Below are 20,435 nucleotides of genomic sequence, written 5' to 3' on the forward strand. Positions count from 1 at the left end.
TTTCCTTTTGTTTGCTCACAGGAGGGGACAAATGCCCTGTGAGCACCGAGGGTTTGATGTGACAACTTGATAGACCACATAAGGGTTTCAGCAAAGGGCTCCCTACCTGCTCTCTGTGCATTAAGATAATGGTGGGGTGTGTTCCCCAGCACATTTCAGATCTTGGCTACAAAGCCCTCCTTCCTTCTGTTTTCTTTCTCTAGCTCAGCTGGCCCACAAGTTCCCAGAGACACTTGGCAGCTTGCTCTCAGGCAAAATGAAGTTGTGAGCTGCGTGGGTGGCAGTTAGCGAGAGTGTTGCAGACTCCTTAATGAGGGACAATAGCTCTACTTGGAGCCATTAAGCCACAGCTCTCAAGATGGGGAACCCCAATTAGAAAGGAGTGGGAGAAGCACAGAGAAGGGCCTGAGAGACGCCTGAGAGGCCCTCCTTAGATCCTTATCTTTGGTGGCGCTGGGGGAACCCCTAGGGGTTGGTTGGGTTTAGAATCTCATCTCCTTCTTAAGGTGAAAGATCCATGGTCTCTTGGTAGAGCTAACCCATGGAAGTGACCCCTCAAAATACACAACTTAAAAGGAAGAAACGAAAACATTGGGGAGGAGGGTTTCTCTCTGGGTTTGTAGCTCAGATATATTACAATCTAAGAGTTAAAATGGAAATGATAAGATATGCATGTAATTTAATGGATGTTCTTTTTAAGTCTTGCTGCATTATTTATGTGTGTTTATGAATATTTGTATACAGCCAATAGTTCTCCTTTGTGCTGGCTTTCAACTGAATCACGTTATATTTACAGCGCGATAATAATCCTGAATTTTCCATGGCTCATCCTGACAGAGTGTAAGATTAGCTCTTGAATTCATTAACAGTCATCTCCTTTTAAATGTCAGATAACTTTTTAAATGCCAAGTACTTACGCAATGCCTTCTGTGCAATTCAAATCAGCTTTACCAAATTAACTCAATCTTTATTGTTTCATTTACTGAAGAGAAAGGTTTCCAGGTGTTTTTCGTGAAACATAAAAATATTAAAATATTTATAGTACAATATAGGAAAGGGAATGGGTTTTGATTTTCTGCTAAACAGTTCACTCTTCCCTCAGTTCTTTAATCATCCCTACCAAGGCATGAACATAAAAGAAACAAGCTTCAGGCTTCTCTGCTTTCTTCTAGTTCCTCCATTTTCTCTTCCTTCAATTTAGCCTTGAGTTTTCTTCTCCCTCCTACACTTTCAGACACCTTGACTTCTGTTTATTATTTATTCTGCTGTGTTTGCTCTCAGTGTATCCCAAGAGCTGCAAGGGTCAGTTATGATTAATCTACCCCACCTCCACACCCCAAAATAGAGAAGCACCTGGCAGGGTCAAGGATGGATCCATGTGGTCTGGAGCAGAACAGGACTAGAAATCAGGAACTCTACTTTGCTTTTCAAAGAATGCTGCCTGATTCTACCTCTGAATAACAGACCACAGGGATGCAGGGATAAAGGCTACAATGACAGCTAAAGACACATCCTTATGGGCTGGTTCCTTCTGGTCATCCTCCTCCAAGAAGTCTTCCCTGACCACCCAAAGTAAAGTCATCAACCTCTCCTGCATCATTCTCCATCCTATTTCATTGTCTCCATTTATTTATCACTATCTAAAACATCTTGCTTGTCTGACACCGAGTAGGCACTCAATAAATATCAGTTTAATGAATAAATGAAAAATCACATAAGAACGTGGCATTCTTTCTGGTTTCAATATTCTGACTTTTTCTCCTCTTATCACTACCTCCCAGAATCCTCTTCATATGTTTAAGCTTTTCTTTCCTCCCATCTCCCAAATCCCCACCCACCCACCTCCAACCCCCAAACCACCACTTTTACTATCATTTATTTACTGGAACCCTTGAACACACTAGGTAAAAGCTACTGTGCATTCCAGGGGCTATAGAAGCTTCACCTAAAACATTCCATAAAGTTAGAATTGATGGCCCCTAAACATTAGGGAGATGAGCAACCTGGTCAAGAGAATTGTTTTATCAAAAGATTTATAAGCCAAGTGATTCGGAGAGACTTTTCTCAAAGCCTCGCAACTCCCCACTCCTCAGTCTGAGCTCCACATAAGGAGTTAAAGTAATTCCAGCCATTGGAACTGGTCTTGGCTATGTCTTTTGCCCTCTAGCCTAACACAAAATCTTCTGTTGGGAATAATGGATAAATTCCCCTCAAATCAGTATTGTCTGATTTTGATTATTTCTTCCTGTGATTTGTGCATGATTTTGGAGGCCAGAAAGCCTGAAATTCTTTGTCTGATTCCAGTTGGACCACATGCTTTCATTAAATCTAGAAATAGGAAGGGACTATCTCACCCAGAGAAGCTAACAGATATATGGCTGAGATGACAAAAAATTGGATCTGCATTTGTCCAGAAAAATCTTTATCTCTCACCACATTTGAAAACAAAGGAAAAGGGCATGGGTGTTCCTTGGAATGACTGCTGCTTGTTAATTCGACATTAATGCTTAAAAATAATATAAAGGTTATGGGGAGGGAGAGTTTATGACTGCCCAGAGAAATGGATGTCTGAGAGTTAGTTTCCTAGAAAATATGGAAATGATTAAATCCACACCCGGGGTGATTTTACAGCACACCAATGTATATGACCCCAGCAAGTCTACCCCCCCCCACACCCAAATATCTTTTCTCTCTGCAAATGAGGAACCAGTGCTAAGCCGAGGACAGACTTTTGGAGGTCAGCATGCACTTCCTGTAAAGGTGTCTTCACTGGCCTCTCCTCACTTTGACTGAGGTGGGCTGTAGCCTTGTAGCTTGCCCCGTGTCATTCATTCATGTATTTGTTCAGCAAATATTCAAGTGTGTACTCATTTCCAGACCCTGTGCCAGGCACTGGTGTTTCAATGGAAATAGGCCAGTCATGTTCCCAGCCTCATGGAGCTTACAGTCTAATGGGAAAAACAGAGAGCCACACAAGCGCGTGCATTCATTGTGGGCAATAATGATAAGTGCTCAGTGCTCTGTTGATGTAATGGGAGGCACAGATGAACCAGACGCCAAGGAAAAGGAGGAATCAGAAGGCCACAGGAAGAGAGGAGAGTATTCCCAGCAGGCGTGCTTCAGGAACTGAAAGTTTAGTGTTGATGGTGGGCTTTGTACTTGCTCGTCCTTCAGTGAGGTAAATGCTTCTTGCGGATAGCCCCGTGAAACCATGCCTCACCTTCTTCAGAGCTTTGCTCAAATGTTACTTTCTTGTGGGGCTTTCCCTGATGTTCCTGCTTAAAATTGCAGCCACCGCCTCCATCCTCTGGTACTCCTCATCTCCTTTTCCTGGTTTATTTTCTCTAAATCATGACCTTCATGCATAACTCACCTTCTATTTCCTTGTTGTTATCTCTTCCTTTTCAATGGAACGCATGTGCACTCTCCATGAGGGCAGAGATTTTTGTATTTTGTGTACTGCTGTATCTTCTCTGCCTGGCATAAAAAAGGCACTTCATATATCTTTGTTGTGTGGCTAAATGAGGCTGGAGAGATAGATAGTCCAGGACCAGGCAGGGCAGGCGCTATAAATCTTTTAAGCAGATTGGCCGTCACCCTGAGGGCAATGGCCTTGAAGGTTTTAAGCAGGACGAATGTGTAGGAAAGATCACCCAGGTCTCAGTGTGGGGTATGGGGTAGAGCATAACTTCAGATCAAACTCTGTAGTCTCTGAAACATGGCATTGTTGCATGTTGTGGTGACTAGAGAAACCTGGCCCCCAAACCAGGAGCCCCCAAACCAGGAGCTCCCAGGACCTCCCACAAGCCTCTATCGGTCTGTCCTTTTCCTCTCTGCTACATTTGTTCACATCACTAGTGCTGACATCTCAAATACATTTTCAGCTTGAAAATAAACTGGAATCTTGCTATAGCCTAATATGCTGCAAGGTAGATTTGATAAGCATTCATGGAAGCTATAGAAGATTCAACAAGTTCTCATAAAAAAGTCATCTTGGGCCTTCAGTGATTGCAGACGGTGATTTCAGCTTTGCCTTTTACCAGCTGTGTGGCTTGGACAAGTTGCTTAACTTCCCAGAGCCTCTGAGTTCTAATCTGTGAAGTGTGATTAAGGTTGTTGTGAGGATTAGGTGAGATAATGTGCAACACTCACACATAAAAGGGTCCCTCTTTCCGCTTCCCCATTGCACAATCCCAGGGATGAATTAAGAACCACTCTCAGGTTATATTATATATATTGTGTCCCCTGAGTCTTCAATGGCAAAGATAGGTGTTACTATTAGTGTCCCAATGAAGAAAAATTGTTTTCTATAAATATTTGAGGATTTGGACTAGCTCTTGTTGCACTGTATTTCATTCCAATGAAAGTTGGGCTTTCTGCTTCTCTTCACAGGGAGCCCAGCAGTCCATGGAGGCAGCGGCTCAGAAAACAGGAGAGCCTCAAAGTTATATAAATAAAGGGCTGATGTGTTCAAACAGCAAAGAATTTTACACGCGCAAGCTGCACATTGACATGATGCCGCTCCTGAAGGTGATCTCACACTGGGAAGACGAAGGGTTTTATAGACACATACACAGAAATTCCAGTTAATACACTTCTGCATGGTACAAAAACAGCTTCAGAAGTGCCTCAGAGCTCCTGCTTTATCAGAAGGGTCAGAAAATAAGCAGTCTGCAGAAGATGAAGAAAGAACAAATTAGGACAATAATCACAGCCCGCCGTCAGGGACAAATCAGTTGGGTGTCTGGTTCAGGTGGTGAGGGACAGGAAGCAGAGAGGAGAAAGGATAACCTTGAACTACTTCATAAAACAAGCAAATATAATTCAGCTTATGTTGACAGTAGCTAAAATAATTGTTACTGTTTTACCACTGTACCTTGGTAGATATGCTATAGGAAGAACTGATTGCTGAGTTAACTATTTAGAAGTCAACTGCATATCATCTTCTGGATGTCCAACCTGTTTTCTGTTCTCTAAGAGTTCATTGATCTCCCAAGCTCAGCTTCGTTTCTAGTTAATGGTACTGAGAGCTCTTGCGGGCGAGACATCATTATTTGTCCATCTTTGCAGTAATCCCTCCCACTCCAGGCGCTCATACACACAAAGTACTCACTAAATGCTCCAAAATTGGCCCACTCGTAGCCCTCTGCTTTAGGGCCCCCTTTCCAATCACTCTTTTTTTTTTTTTTTTTAACTTTTTATTTTGAAATAATTTCAAGCTTATAGGACAGTTACAAAAATAATATAAACCCCATACAGAGAACTCCAACGTACCCCCTTCCCCTCATCCCCGGATACCCAGATCCACCAATTTTAACATTTTTGGCACCTTTGTCAAATCATCCTATCTATCATCTATCTATTATCTATCTAGCCATTTATTTATTTTCTGAACATTTGAGAACAAGTTGCACACATCATACTTAAAAACATAATGCTTCTGTGTACATTTCCTACAAACAAGGATATTCATTTATGTAATCAGCTTAAGTGTAGTTATCAAGTTCAAGAAATTTAACTTTGATATAAAGCCTATATTCTATATTCCAATTTTTTCTTATGTACTAATAATGTCCTTTTGAGCCTTTTCTCCTCAGTGTTACAGTATCCTTACCACCATCCATTACTATCACTTTTCCTTCACCCCCTCTAGAAACCCTGCACTCATTTGCATTAACTCCCTACTCCCCCTGACTCCCACCTCTGGTAACATGTTCTCTACTTTTTGTCTATGAGTTTGCATATTCTCTGATATTTTCTTTGTGGTTACCACGGGGCTTAAATTTAACATCCTAAATCTTTAACAATTTCATTTGCTTTGATACCAAATTAACAATGTCAGTAGCATACAAAAACTATGTCCCTAATAATAAACTCTGCTTCTGGCCAGCTTCTTTGACTCCATGGCTATTTGCCCCCAGTTCAGTAAGCTCTGAGTGGGGAGGAAAGAATAGGTGGCTGACCGTGATCGAGATGGTGGAGTGAGAAGCCTCACAGTCTGTCCTTCCACAGAAGTTTTGAACAACCAGAAAGAACTGGCACAACATCTTCCTCAGAGCTCCAGAAAAAAATTAAAGGATGGCACTAACCAGGAGAGTACCGAGTCAAGAAAAATGCTTCTTAAAAGCAGTAGGATCTCCTGGCACCCTTGCTGGCCCCTCCTCATTCCCTCACCAGCTCAGCACAGAGCCAGCCTGCACTCCCAATGTGGACCCCTGGTCCCAGTTCCAGAGGAAGGAGAGTAACACTGTGTACATACAGGGAACTTGTGTACATGACCCTGTCTATCCGGTGGTGATCTGGGCAACTTGCCATCCCAGAACTTGCCCTTTATATTGAAAGCACCTCACAGAGCTTCCCTTCAGAAAACTGTGGGAGAGCAGTCAAGTTGTGACTGCCTGGGGCAAGGGATTACTGGCTGTAGGTCATACAGTGAAGTGCTCAGACAGTGAGGAAACTGTTTCCTAGGGAAGAGGGGACATTCTAATTTATGTAAATAGAGAATTACTAGGGTCAAACACTCATGGCCAAGGGAAGAGCATACCCAGAAAGGATCAGGGAGGCCCCTGTGCTTTGCCTCTGGCTATTCTCTAAACTCTTTGTATGGATGAGCACAGATCAATCTGTGGAGAATGGAAAAGGTGCATCCCCCATCCCTTTTTATCGTTAGCTCTTGCCAACAAGGAAAGCAATGTCATAACACTTGCTAGATATAAGCTTTAAGAAACAGATGCGCCAAAGTCTAAAATCCAGTGTTAGCACATTAAAATATCAAAATGCCCAGGTTTCAATGAAAGGTTAAAAACCATACAAAGGAACAGGAAGTGATGGCCCAGGCAAAGAAGAAGATTAAAGCATTAGAAACTATCAAAGTGAAGAACCAGAACTCGGGCACACCAGACAAAGACTTTTTTTTTTTTTGAGGTAGTTTTTTTTTTTTTATTCATTTTTATTGAGATATATTCACATACCATGCAGTCATACAAAGCGTACATTCAGTTGTTCACAGTACCATTATATAGTTGTACGTTCATCACCAAAATTAATTTTTGAACATTTTCATTACCACACACAAAAATAAGAATAAAAATTAAAGTGAAAAAGAACAATTAAAGTAAAAAAGAACACTGGTGCCTTCCCCCGCCCCACATTTTTCTACTCATTCATCCATATACTGGACAAAGGAGAGTGTGGTCCATATGGCTTTCCCAATCACATTGTCACCCCTTATAAGCTACATTTTTATACAATCATCTTCAAGATTCATGGGTTCTGGGTTGTAGTTTGATAGTTTCAGGTATTTACTGTGAGCTATTCCAATTCATTAGAACCTAAAAAGGTTTCAGACAAAGACTTTTAAAATGTGGTCATAAATATGCTCTAAGAGCTAAAGGAAAATATTGTCAAATAACTAAAATAAATCAGAAAAACAACAGATGAATGCAAAGAGAATATCAAGAGAGAAATGGAAATTATGATAAAGAACCAAACTGAGTCGAAGACCACAGTAACAGAAATGAAAAATTCCCTGGAGGGGTTCAATAGCAGACTGCAGATGGCAGAAGAAAGAATCATGAACTTGAAGAGAAGACATTTGAAATCATCCAGTCCAAGGAGTGCACAGAACAAAGAATGAAGAAAAGTGAACAGAGCCTCAGGAGACTGTGGAACACCTTCAAGCATACCAGTACATGCATTGTGGAAGGAGAAGAAAGAAAGGCGCAGAGAGAATATTCAAAGAAATAATGGCTGAAACTTCCCAAATTTAATGAAAGATATGACAAGACACATTTAAGACCCTTAATAAACTCCAATTTTGATAAACCCAAATAGACCCACACTGTGACATATGATAACAAAACCATCGTATGTCATAGATAAAGTATTTTGAAAGCCACAAGAGAGAAACAATGTAGCATATACAAGGGATCCTCAATTAGATTAAGTGCCTATTTCTCACTGGAAACCATGGAGGCTAGAAGGCATTGGATGACATATTTAAAGTGCTGAAAGCAAAAAATCACCACCCAAGAATTCTATATCTGGTAATATGAGGGAAAGATTAAGATATTCCCAGATAAAAAAAAAGCTGAGGGAGTTCATAACCACTAGACCAGCCCTACAACAGATACTAAAGAGAGTTTCACAGGTTGAAAGGAAAGGATACTAGACAATAGATTGAAGTCACTTCAAGAAATAAAGACTTCCATTAAGGGTAACAATACAGGTTAATATAAATGCCAGTATTATTATGTTTTTGGTTTGTAACTCCACTTTTTACTTCCTCAAGATCTAAAAGGCAAATTATTAAAATGTAATGATAAATCAGTAGTTTGGGACTAATATGCTACAAATATGCAATATTTATAGAGGTAGGGGAACAGACAGGTACAGAAATGTAGTTTGTGTATACTATCGAAGTTAAGCTGGTATCAACACAAATCAGATTATTATAGGTTTAGGATGTTAATTTTAAGCCCCATAGTAACTACAAAGAAAATACTGGAGAATATGCAAGTTCATAGAGGCAGAAATTAGAGTACAATTTGCCAGGGCAGCAGGCAGGGGGAATGGGGAGTTAATGCATAATGGGTGTAGCGTTTCTGTTTCGGGTAAAGGGAAAGTTTTAGTAATGGAAGTTGGTGACAGTACCATAATATTGTGAATGTCATTAATCCCACTGAATGGTATGCTTGGGAGTGGTTGAGATGGGAAAGTTATGTTGTATATATGTTCCCAAATTAAAAATTAAAAAAAGAATAACTAAAGAGACAATGACAATTAAATGCAACACATGATCCAGGATGTGATCTCACAAGGGAGGAGAAAAGCCTCAAAAGGGCATTATTGGAACATATGAAAAAACTGAAATATAGACTGTGAACTTTATATCAATGTTAAATTTCTTGAACTTGATTACTGTACTTAAGGTGGTTACATAAGTGAATATCTGTGGTCTTAGAAATGCACAGAGCAGTATTAAGTGTTCAGGGAACATGAGGTACACAGCCTAAGCTCACTCAAATGTTCAGAAAATGGACTGATAAATAGATAAGCAGGCAGACAGATGATAGATAGAGAGATAGATAGAGAGATAGAGAGATAGAGAGATGCAATGTATTGGCAAATGTGACAAAATGTCAAAATTGGTAGCTCTGGATACCTGGGGTATAGGGCTATTTGGAGTTCTCTGTATGGGGTTTGTATTTTTTTTTTTTTTAATTGTCCTATAAGTTTGAAAGTATTTCAAGATAAAAGTTTTAAAAAGAGAAAGGTCAGTTAATGAGTAAATTGAGATACAGATCTTTTCCAGGAACGTTAATAAATTATTAGTGTTAGGTCAGACTGTGAGGAAGAAAATGGCAATAATGTCTATTAATGCTAGATACAGAATTGAATATATTTCTATTTAACATTGGCATCAAAGAAGATGTGAAGGATGAGAAATAAGCTTCTACTTCATAGCCATCACACAGGCAGTTATCATTTGGTGCCTCAAATGTAAAGTAGAGGAACCTGCCTGAATGTGGGTACAAGAGCCAGCTGTGCTGGGCAGTAGAGCAGCTCCCGCATGGTTGGTGGCTGCCTCACTTTTCTCACACAGGCGGGTGTGAGCACATCCCGACAAGCAGAGCAGGACTCCCATGCCATTGAATCCTGTGGTCACAATGGGGAGGTCCATGTGGTCCATGAGTAGAAGCAACAATGAAACATTTTTCAGCTTTAGAAGTTGTCTGAAGATGGGGCAGGCCGCCTCAGGAGAGAAGTTCCTATCCCTAGAGGAATTCCTATCCCTAGAAGAATTCGAACATGCTTCAGTGACCACTTGGTAGGAAAGTTGTCGAGGGATCACAAGCTGGATTCTGGAGTCAATGTTTACTGGGCACTTGACTAATATTGCCAAGGAAAATATTCAGGACATTGGTTTGGTTACATTTCCAAAAGAAAGAACCCCAGGATTAAGTGGAATATTATCAATATTAAAATATCAGACCAGTAGTTAGGAAGCCCTAGATCTTCCCTGATTCTGAGTGACCTCATGACATTTCTGTGACTGTTTCCTCTTTTATGAAATGGAGGTAATAATACTGGAAACTCCATGCCTGCTTCTCAACAGTGAATTAAGAATTACATGAAATAATAATTTTCTCAGAGAATGTTCACACCTATAAAGGATTCTATTCATAAAGGAGAAAGAAGCAAATGTTCACTGATCTCTGCTACAGGCCAGGCTCTTCAAATATTGAACCTTATTTAATCTCTCTCAGCCCCCTTCCTGGTTAGTGTGCAGATCCCCCATTGTGCAGATGAGAAAACTGAGGCTCATAGACAATCAGAGACATGGCCAGTAGCTGAGGGAGGTAGCATCCAAAGCCACACAACCCACAAAGCCTGATATCAAGGAGGTCTGTCTATTCTGTTTCTGGCAGGAATTTGATTGTACATTTCTTTTCTGGCATCAGAACCTGAGAGGAAGGGGAGATTTGATTAAATATTTTAATTTTAATAACACAAGTTACCTTATGATTTTCATAAATCAGTTTTCTTTTATAAAGAAAAAGTGTGGGATCTTTTTAATACACATGAAATGTTGTACTACCTTGAAGTTAAAACTCAAATGAGGTACTGATTTCCTTCCATCATTAAGAAGGTAGTGAAATTAGCAAATTATATTTGTGTTCCTCATTGTATGTTACACAGAATTTCCAAATGTATTTTTCTCATCAAGCCTTTCAAGATTTTTGTACATTAGTTACTATTACTCCCATTTCACAGATGGGAAGGCCGGCTCAATAAGTCATGCAGCTAGCTCATGGTAGACCAGAGCCCCCACCTCTGATACCCAAATCCTCTATCCCCCCAGCAGTTTTTTCCAAAAGTCTGCCTTGGGCCTAGACATACCTTGCTTCTTGGGATAGGATGCTGCGCCTGAGGATGGAGGGCAGGACCAGTGAAAGGTTTTCCAAGGACCAATGAAAACTTAAGATCATTTAGTCTAGCCCCTGTAGGTTTATAGTTGAAAAAACAGAGGCTCAGGAGTTAAGTATCTCCCACAGCCTATCAGGCATGAAGAGAAGAGTTGGGACTTCAGTGCAGGTAGTTGGACTCCAGGACACGTACTCCAGCTGCTTGGGGAAACCAGCTCTACAGTTTGTGTTCACAAAGTCTATTACTTTCTATCCAAGCTCTGTAATACTACACTGCTGCCTGTGCACTCTCTAAGTACAGCTCAACTATATCACTGTTTTGCTTGAAATTCTTGAATGTGTCCCCATTGGCCTTCAGGTTAAAATCTCAGCATCAAAGATATATTTCTTTTATAAATAGAAAAATATAATGAATGCGATTTAAAAAAAAATCCAAAAGCAACACACAAGTTCAGGTCCATACCTCATTTCACACATGCCCTCTCAGGCACACCAAACTGCCTCCTAACCAGCACATACTGGTTCCTCTGCCTGGAATTTTCCTACCTCCCCTTCTCTGCAAGATTTACCAACATGTCCCCTGTTAAATAAGCCTTCCCCAGTCTAGTTTAGCTTCACCTCCCAGGACGTCCTGCAGAGACTTGTCATAATCTGTGACAACATTTATCACATATATTGCAGCTGTGAGATTTCTTGTTTCCCCACAAGTCAGTGAGCTTCTTACAAATGGATCCTTCATCTTTTTGCCCCAACGTCTTGCACAGTCTCTGGCACACAGCAGGCACTCAATTAGCTGAATGTACAGGTGAGGAACAAATCACTTGGTCAAAAGAACAGAGCTGGGATTCAAATTTGCAGTCCCCCAGTTTGTTTTGCTCACTCACCAAGTACTATTACCTGTGTTTCAATCACTTGGTTTAGACACTGAATTTGTAATTCATATTAAAAATGACAGAAAGCATTTTATTTAGTTTTAGTTTTTTTTAATTTAAATTTTAAATCTAAAATATACTCAGAAAGGTTAAAAAATAATTATTAAAGTTTATGTCTCCCAGCCATTCAGTTCCCTTCTCTTTAGACAATCACTGTTGCTAGTTTCTTGTGTGCCTTTCATGAGATGTATTATACACATACAAGCAAATACAGATAAATACATAGATAAACAGATAGATTAATAGGTAGATAGGTTAGATAGTGAATAGATATTTTATGTGAATGTTAGAATATTATACATATTGTGCAGAGTCTTGCTTTTTTCACTTAATATATCTTGAAGTTCCTTCTATATCAGTTCACAGAGATGTGATAAGAGACTTCATCCATGATAATCCTGGAAGCTCCACAAAAGGCTGATCTGAGCCTGGTTCTTTAAGTCTTTGTGCTTTCCATTTGCTCTCAGGATGAAGACCAGTACCCTTAACCTGCTTTCAAGGCCACAGCATCTGAGGCCTCGCATCCTTAGACTTCTCTCCGTCTCTGCTCCAGCCTCATCAGTCTTCTTTCAGGTTGCAGGAGGTGCCCCACTTCCTTCTGCCTGCTGGCCTTTGCCTCTGCTCCCCTTTTTCCCTTCCCCCATTTAATTCCTACATAAACCAAGCACTGAGCACTGCACAAATGAAGAGGACAAGTCTCCATCCAGATAAAGAATAACTAAGAACCTAACAGTGCTCAGTGCCACTGCCCAGCCTGCCCAGCTCTTTAAGGTCATTCACACTGACAGCAGCTCTCTTGGACACTTACAGTAAAAGAAGAAGAAACAGCTGAGAAAACTGGATACCAAAGAGATGGACCACAGGAATGTTGGCATCTATTTTGCCTTACGCATTCTTTGTCATGTGTTCACCTAATAGGAAAGCGAAGATGAACTGGACCATCCTGAAGGATCAGGAGGACCCCTTGGAGAAAATCATCAAGACAGCCAAGGTAGAGACAGCTTGGTGGTGTTTTATCATTTTTATCTCTGTCATGGTGGAATGAACTTTGCACGGTTAAAAGATATTAATGGGGAATGACCCTCCCATTTCCTCTCGGGTAATGGGTTTGAAGTCAGAACACAAACTCTGAATTCAGAGTCTGGTATGTTTTTAATGCATCACAAGCCAAATGATAATAGCATGCTTTTATGTCCCCAGACTTAATGGAAGACTTCTCTCCTCCCAGAAGGCTGCAGATTGATGAGAGTGGAGACTTTAGGAGCATTAGGAAAATGGCCATACAGGCCTCACTTCTCTGTTCTTTCTGCTTTCATGGGAGCTCGGATGTGCAGGCGAGGTCACCAAGGTCCCTGCCTAGAGGGTTAACGTTCCAACAGAGGGGGCACCGGTGTCTATAGAGACCCAGCCCCTGTCTCCCACAGCTCTCCATGTCCAAAGCTGCTTGATTGTGCCTTCCTCCAGAAATAATGCAGCATTTGATGATGATGAGGAGGAGGAGGAGGAAGGGTACAATGATGGTTCTAGGAAATATTGGGCCCAGAACCACTGGACTTTTTTACATAGTCCATATCCCCAGGTCCTATACTAGGAACTAAGCTCTTCCCTGTGGATACCTGGGCTTGCCATGAGATGCAGGAATTGGCTAGGCCCAGGTAGCAGAGCTGTTTTTTTTACCTTTTCTAGTTCTTGCAGAAGTGAAAACAGAAATCTAAGAAACCCTTAAATTCTCAGGGAGTGCACAAGGCCACACAGTAGAGCTATGCTTGTTGTTTACTGCACAGAGGAGCCCAGCAAAGGGAGCAAGTAAGGGCTGAAGTTCAGCCTGTGTTCTAGCTAAACCAAGGACCCCAGCACTGAGCTGCATCCTCCCAGAGGGACTCCTTTCCCTACCTGGCCCTCCTAGTAGGGTGCCTTTATCCAATTCACATAGAGGTGCTCTATGCAGGCTAGCAGCAGCAGGTCTGAGCAGCTAAGTTGGGAGCCTGGGCTCTAGAGTTGGAGGGCCTGTGCCCTAACCTCTCTGTGACTGTCCTGTCTGTCAAATGAGGCTGAAAACAGTACACCCCTCACGAGATTGCATGAGGATTAAATGAGGTAATTCATGTAGTGCATCCCCTTAATAAATGTTAATCTTCTTGACTTGGATATCACAATGACTAAATATCTACCCTCTCACGGTCACAGTTTACCCATTTGGGAAGTGACAGCAGGATTCTCTCTTTCTCCTCTAGATCCCATTTGGGGAGGCCTCAAACTGATGACAGTACACTGGAGATAAATTTGCAAAGTCGTGGATTTGTTGTTTCACCCTAAACTTGATCTTTTTCTGTTTACATTTTGATCATTTTTTTCAGTTGACATCCTAGTGCAAAATAATTTATTTTTGTACTGCATTTTTAACGAAACTCACTGTTTCTCGATATTAGATAATACAAAATTATGGTAGCCTGATCCCTGTGTTTGTTCAAGCTTTGAAGCAGGGCTTCTGCTAACCTGAGGCTCCTGCCACCTCCATTTTCAAAGCTGAGCAACAGTAACCGGAGAAATGTTCTCCGGTCTTCAGATCGTCCATACTGTAAATCACATATGCACAATGTGAACACTGAAGAGGCTCCAAGGTCTTGGCCAAGTGTGATGGAGGTTTTAGGCAGCACAGGACATTGGCCAAGTCTGAGCAATGACCAAGTCAATCAAAACAGATTTCCTATCTCATGACCAAGGGATGGGCTCCAGCTGCATTCCAAAACAGATATTCAGAAAGTCTTTAATGCAGTGAAATATCACTGCAGAAAATTAAAGAAGGCATTTGCCTGCTCTGAATGACAACTACTAATGTTTAATAGGATTTCAAGGCTTTGAAAGAAAAAAGGAAGCAGTGGCAAGGAATTTTTTCAACTATTTAAGGATCAATGTTCTCCCCATAGGTCTTAGGGCCAATTGTCAGAATTGTTTTCCTACTCCCCATCAAGTAGTGATCTTCATGGTTAAATTCAAGGGTGAGCCAGTGAGAATAGCACAACTCTTGGGCTTGGTGAGGACACCACGTGCATATATTCACAAGACACGTCAAATCAGCAACCTCCAAATCAATGATGGTTTGGAAAATTGTTCTTGTTCTAAACACAGAGCACCCCCTCTTCCCACTCCCTCCTTCCTCCCCAAAGTCCAAGGAAGAATAAAACTTCCATATGGCCAATCTTGATTATTTCCTAGGCCAATGCATCAAATTCACCTGGAGAACTTGTTAAAATACCAATTTGTGGGCTGGAGCCACTGCCAGAGTTTTGAATCACTAGGCTGGGGCCTGAGAATTTGTATTGGTAGTGAGTTCCCAGGTGATTCTGATGCTGGTGGTCTAGAGACCACACTTGGAGGACCACCGTCTTGGGCCTTGTTTCTAGTGCTTGTTTCTCTGATTTGGGCAGTGACTCAATTCAGTCTGTTCTCTAAGAAATATTGGTGGAGGCAGAGCAGGGCAGGGGATGGAGGGTGGGCTCTGTTTGGCAACAGCACTGTGATCAAGAGCATGTTATAAATTCTCGTTGCCTGGGTTCAAATCCCAGCTCTACCACTTACTAGCTCCATGGCCTCAAGTAAGTTACTGAACTACTCTGTGCTTCTTTTTCTTCATCTGCAAACAGGGATACTAATGGTACTTATCTCCTGGGGTGGCTGTGAGGATTAAAAGAAGTTATTACACATAATCTGCTTCGAAGAATGCCTGACACAAAATAAGTGCCCACTAGGGCTAGCTATTAGCCTATTAAAAAAAAAAAAACCTTAATTTTAGTAGCTTGAATTTGCACCTTGTCAGGAAAGCCTTGTTCTAAGTTGATTACATGCTGATTTCTTGACTTTCCAAATCAGTCTGAGTGACAGGGGGGCTTCTTGGGCCTTCTGTTTAAATTCTTCTTTTACTTAAGTCCAGATGTAGGCAGCAGATCCAATCTGCATTTGGCAAATTAGTGACATAATCTCTTGGAACACAAAAGAAATGCTTTAAAATATTTTTAGGAGGAGTGAAAGATTTAGAGAACCCTGTGTATTGTGCAGGGAGTTCCTAATGAGCAGCACAGAAAAATGAAGGCGGGGGGGGGACAGGTCGTGCTGAATCTATCAGAAACCAATGAGCCATTTCCATTATTTCTCTTCTACCAAAAAAGAAAGACTCAAAGCCTTATTGCCTTGTTCACAAGATAGATGTGAGTAGTTAGGATGTTGGTACAACTGTTCTAACAAAAACTCAAGTAAAGTGACTTCAAACAATATGGAAGGTTTCTTTCTCTCTCATGTTAAAGTCCAAGCTGCCGAGCAGGGGGTAGGATAGCTCCACTCCACAAGGCTGTCCCAGGGCCCAGGCTTCTTCTCTCTTGCTGTTCTGCCACCTCCTTTACTGTGGCACCTTGCTGGCTGCAGGAAGGCAAAGAGTCAGTGCTAAGCCTACAGCTTCCTTGTAAGGGCATGATTCAAGTGTTGCACATATGCCACTTCTTCTCACATGCCAGTGGCCCATCTGGCTAGCTGCAAAGATGTTCAGAAATGAAGTCTCTTGCTGGATGTACATGTACCAAGATAAAACTTGAGGGGGTTCGGCTCAGCTACCCAAAGGTGAAGGGGGAATGGACCTTGGGGGACAATCACGGTTTCTGCTGCATGTGGGCAATGGCTCTGTCTTACAGATGCTACCACTTTCCTACCTTTTGGGTCCAGAGCCATGATGGTGGGCCATTTATCTTTACAACACATCTTTAAATTCCGTATCTTCTCTTCTCTCTTTGCCACAAACACTGTGCTTTGCTGTCTACTCTGTGGCTTGTCCAAGAAAAGGAGCCAAGATATCCTTACTTCCTCTATTGGTCTTTGTGGTGTCAAAGGGAAAGAAAAAACAATTAATGTATTTGTGAATTTGCCTGATAACTTTCAAAAGTACAGAGGCTTCTGTGAGGCTTTACATGGTATAATTTCCATTGACTCTAACGGGAGCTGCCTAGGAAGCCGGGCAATCTTCTTTTGAAAACAAACCCCTTATTAGGAAGCATCCAACACTGTCTTGCTGTTCATTGCACTTACTATCACCTGATGATGCTTCCACTTCCCTCTGAGCCTTGAAGTCTAATTAAATTTCACACACACACACACTTATTGGGTGACCATTAGGTACAACTTTGTAGCCTCATGTTATGTCTGATTCTTGAAGGCAAGGACTGTGCCTTATTCAGGCCTAGCAAACATTCCTTAAAATGAATGAGTGAATTGCGTGAATGAACATATTGAGTATTCAGGGGATTTAAAGATGAAAAAGCCAAGTCCCCTCCCTTTAAGAGCTGACAGTGACGACTTCAACGTTGGGCGTGGCCTACTCTCTGTGAACAAACAGTATATTCAATGACTACTAAGGCAGAGTCCTCCAAGTAGGGTGCATACACAGCCCCCACGGCCACCAGCCCAGAACAGCACCTCCACCAGAGACAGCAAAGCAGCCAATAGGAATGGCCAATGGCTAACACTGATGGGGATGGACTGAGGATGCGAGGAAGACAACATGCTACAGTGGTTTCTGGGAACCACTGGGCACCATCGGGCACCACCAGCTGCCACACCTACATTGACCTGACAAGGTTGGTCTAATTGGGGCCAGTGTACTAAGTTATGTCATAGCGGAGCTGGAAGATTTAGACCAGTGCTTTTTGTGAGAACTGCTGGTCTGGTCACTTTCAGCCAGAACCTGGGAGCTTGTTAGAAATGCAGAATCTGGGATCCCACCCTAGATCTGCCTTGGTTTAATGAGATTCTCAGGTGATTCTATGCCCATTAACATTGAGAAACACTGGAGTAGCTTCATTGAGGGAATTGGGTTTCGGATTCAAAGACACAGGTTCGGTTACCAACTCTGCCTTTCGATAGGTTCATAGTCTAGGACAGGGTATGTCACTTCTCTGAGCCTCAGTCTCCTTTTCCAGAAAACAAGGAATTGGGTTGGATAATCTCTAGGGCCCCATTGAAAGCTCAAGCTCTGTGTCTTGCCCGGGGTTGCACACTGATAAGCAGTAGACAGGACCAGAGCCAAACCTCCTTCCAAAGCTTCCTCCACTGCACCCACACCCAGGAAGGCCAGCCACCATCTTCACTGTGTCCCACATCACCTTTGGCTGGGTGATGAACAAGATGGCCTGGGAGGAGGCCGGCAGTCCCTGAATTGCATCTGAGCCCTGGCTTGATGGCAACGGTGGCCAGTGAGAAAGAGCCCAGTGGGTCAAGCACTGGCTTCAGCCACAATCCTCCTACACTGGTGTGAGGTCTCAGATAAACCTCTCAACCTCTCTAGGCTTCCACTTCCTCCTCTGAAACAAGAAAATTGACCTTCCTGTCTCTATTTCTCATTTTCTGTGATTCACAGATGTTGGAGTTGTATCTTAGGGAAAAGCAGAATCCTCATTGTTACCACTGAGATAGCTGCCAGGGTTCAGCCACCAGCTTCAAGCCTTCCTAAGTGTTTAACACTGATGGCATGAGTGGAAATTTCCTTCATTCTCTCAGCAAACATTTGCTGTTCCCCTACTGAGTTCCAGTACAGTGTGTATAGATGGTTCCAGTACAGTGTAATGAGTGCTCCAAGAGAACACAAGAAGGGCAACTGATCCAGACCAGGCTGGGAGGGATAAGGAGAGGTCAGGGAGGACTCCCTGGAGGAGGTGATGCCCGGCATGAAGGAGGAAGTTTACTGAACCCTAGTACCTCACTGAAATCAAACTTGCATTCTGACTGAAATTCAAAGCCCTCTGCTATTGTTCTGTTACAGGGTTTAGCTCTACCAGATAAACTGGTACCCTGAGTGCATCTATACCCTTGCAATGAAGGCCTCAAGGCAGGGGCTGCAGGCCACACTCACTAGGTGCCAGCAACAGGGCTTAATGTTTTCTACCCATGTTCTCATTTAACTTTTATAACAACCCTATAAAGAAGGAGCTCTTATAATCCCCATTTGCCAGATGAGAAAATTGAGGCCCAGAGAGGTTAAGTAACATACCCTTGGTCACAGAGCTGGGCAGTGGCAATACTGGAATTCACACCCAGGTCTGAATGACCACCCTAGATTCTACAGAGATTATTTCTCCAGGTTGTTAACAGCTACCAAAAAGAGGGTTTGCAGATTCTGGAGTTCTCATAGGTAGATGGGGAGAAAGCAGATGAAAGGTCAAGGGGAAATAGAGATTTAAAGAAACGCTCCCAGCTGCTATACCCACCCCATTTCAACCCCCCCCCCCCCCAAATAGAGAAACCCAAATGAAGAGAATATTCAGCCAGGTTTTCTAAAGGCTCACCCCCCCCTCAACCCCCAGCCCCCCTTGGCAAATCAGGGTAGGAGAGGAAGGACAAAATGGCCCGGCAGTCACTGCCTCTGTGTCTGCCTCAGACTCTGTGGCAGTAGCAGGAAACCAAGGTCTGCATCAGGAACCCCCCAGGACATGTGCAGGGAAGGCCATTTCTCTGGCCAGACAACTTGGATAGCGTTTGATACTTAAGCAGTGCAGCTCCTGTGGTGCCTGCTCTCCAGGGAGGTTCCTGACAAGTGCCTCTTGGCGCAGGGGAGGCCATCCCACCTGTGGCCTATGAACTCCTTAGAAAAAGGGGCTACTTGTCAGTTAGAGAAAGACCCCAGGTTGGGCTCTCCCCAAAGGTAACTTGAGATGTGTCTACACGCTGGGACATCCTGTGGGTTCCATGCCTGGGTGGGGACTTGCAGAAGCAGAAGAGCTAAAAGTCTAAAAAACAAGCAGACATAGATCCTAGGGAAAAGGTGGGAGGCAGGCAAACATGAAAACCCCTTGAGTGCCACCCAGTTTACTGTTTAATTTAAACAGCTTTGTTTGTTTGTTTTATTTTTGGCTGGTTTTCCACACAGACATTTCACAGGTAGAGAAAAGGGAACTACTTTTTGGCACTTGGTGTAAAGCAAGACACTATGCTTTATATCTGTTTATTTAATTTTATCCTCATCACAACCCTCTGAGGTAAAATGCATTATCCCTATTTCACATATGAGGAAAATGAAGCTCAGAGAGATTAAGTAACTTGCCCAATGTCACACAGCCAAGAAGAGGAGAAGCCAATATATGAACCCAGGTTTTCATGACTCCAAAGCCCTTGGTTCTTTGAGAGTTATAATTCCATCCATGTGTTTCTGTTTAGGAAACAGTTACAAAGTTGGGGAAAACACCATCAAATTAAGGCAGAGTTATTTTTAAAGCCAGAATGAATCATGTAGATCATTTAGAATCTCTAGAAGTTCTTTTATCTTACAGATGAAGTAACTCCAGGCCTAGAAGTCAAGTCACAGCTAATCATTAAAACCAAGGTAATGTGAGTCTCTGCCCAATGATTTGAGTACAGTGTAGTGTAATGTAGTGTAGTATAGTGTAATGTAGTTCAGTTTAGTTTAGTTTAGAAGGTCTTTCCTCAGTAGCAGTTCCCAACTCAAAGAATAAACAGCTCCAGAAGGAGTAAGTACAACCTGTGCAAAGAAGGGAGAAGCAGCCAGTGTTGGAAACATTTCTCTGAAAGCTGTGGAGAA

At 42.3% G+C, this 20,435-nt stretch overlaps 1 protein-coding gene across 8 annotated transcripts in view; it reads left to right on the top strand.

Annotated features, from left to right (window-relative positions):
• Positions 1 to 20,435, top strand: part of KIAA2012 (KIAA2012 ortholog) — a 144,045-nt gene that overhangs the window by 80,310 nt on the left and 43,300 nt on the right. For all 8 annotated transcript variants that reach the window (XM_037848771.1, XM_037848772.1, XM_037848773.1 and 5 more), the window contains 2 exons: positions 4,393 to 4,530; positions 12,779 to 12,851. In XM_037848771.1, coding sequence (XP_037704699.1) covers positions 4,393 to 4,530; positions 12,779 to 12,851 — 211 coding nt within the window. The remainder of the gene's footprint in view (positions 1 to 4,392; positions 4,531 to 12,778; positions 12,852 to 20,435) is intronic.

Source organism: Choloepus didactylus, chromosome 9 (assembly GCF_015220235.1).
Source record: "Choloepus didactylus isolate mChoDid1 chromosome 9, mChoDid1.pri, whole genome shotgun sequence".
Lineage (NCBI taxonomy): Eukaryota > Metazoa > Chordata > Mammalia > Pilosa > Megalonychidae > Choloepus > Choloepus didactylus.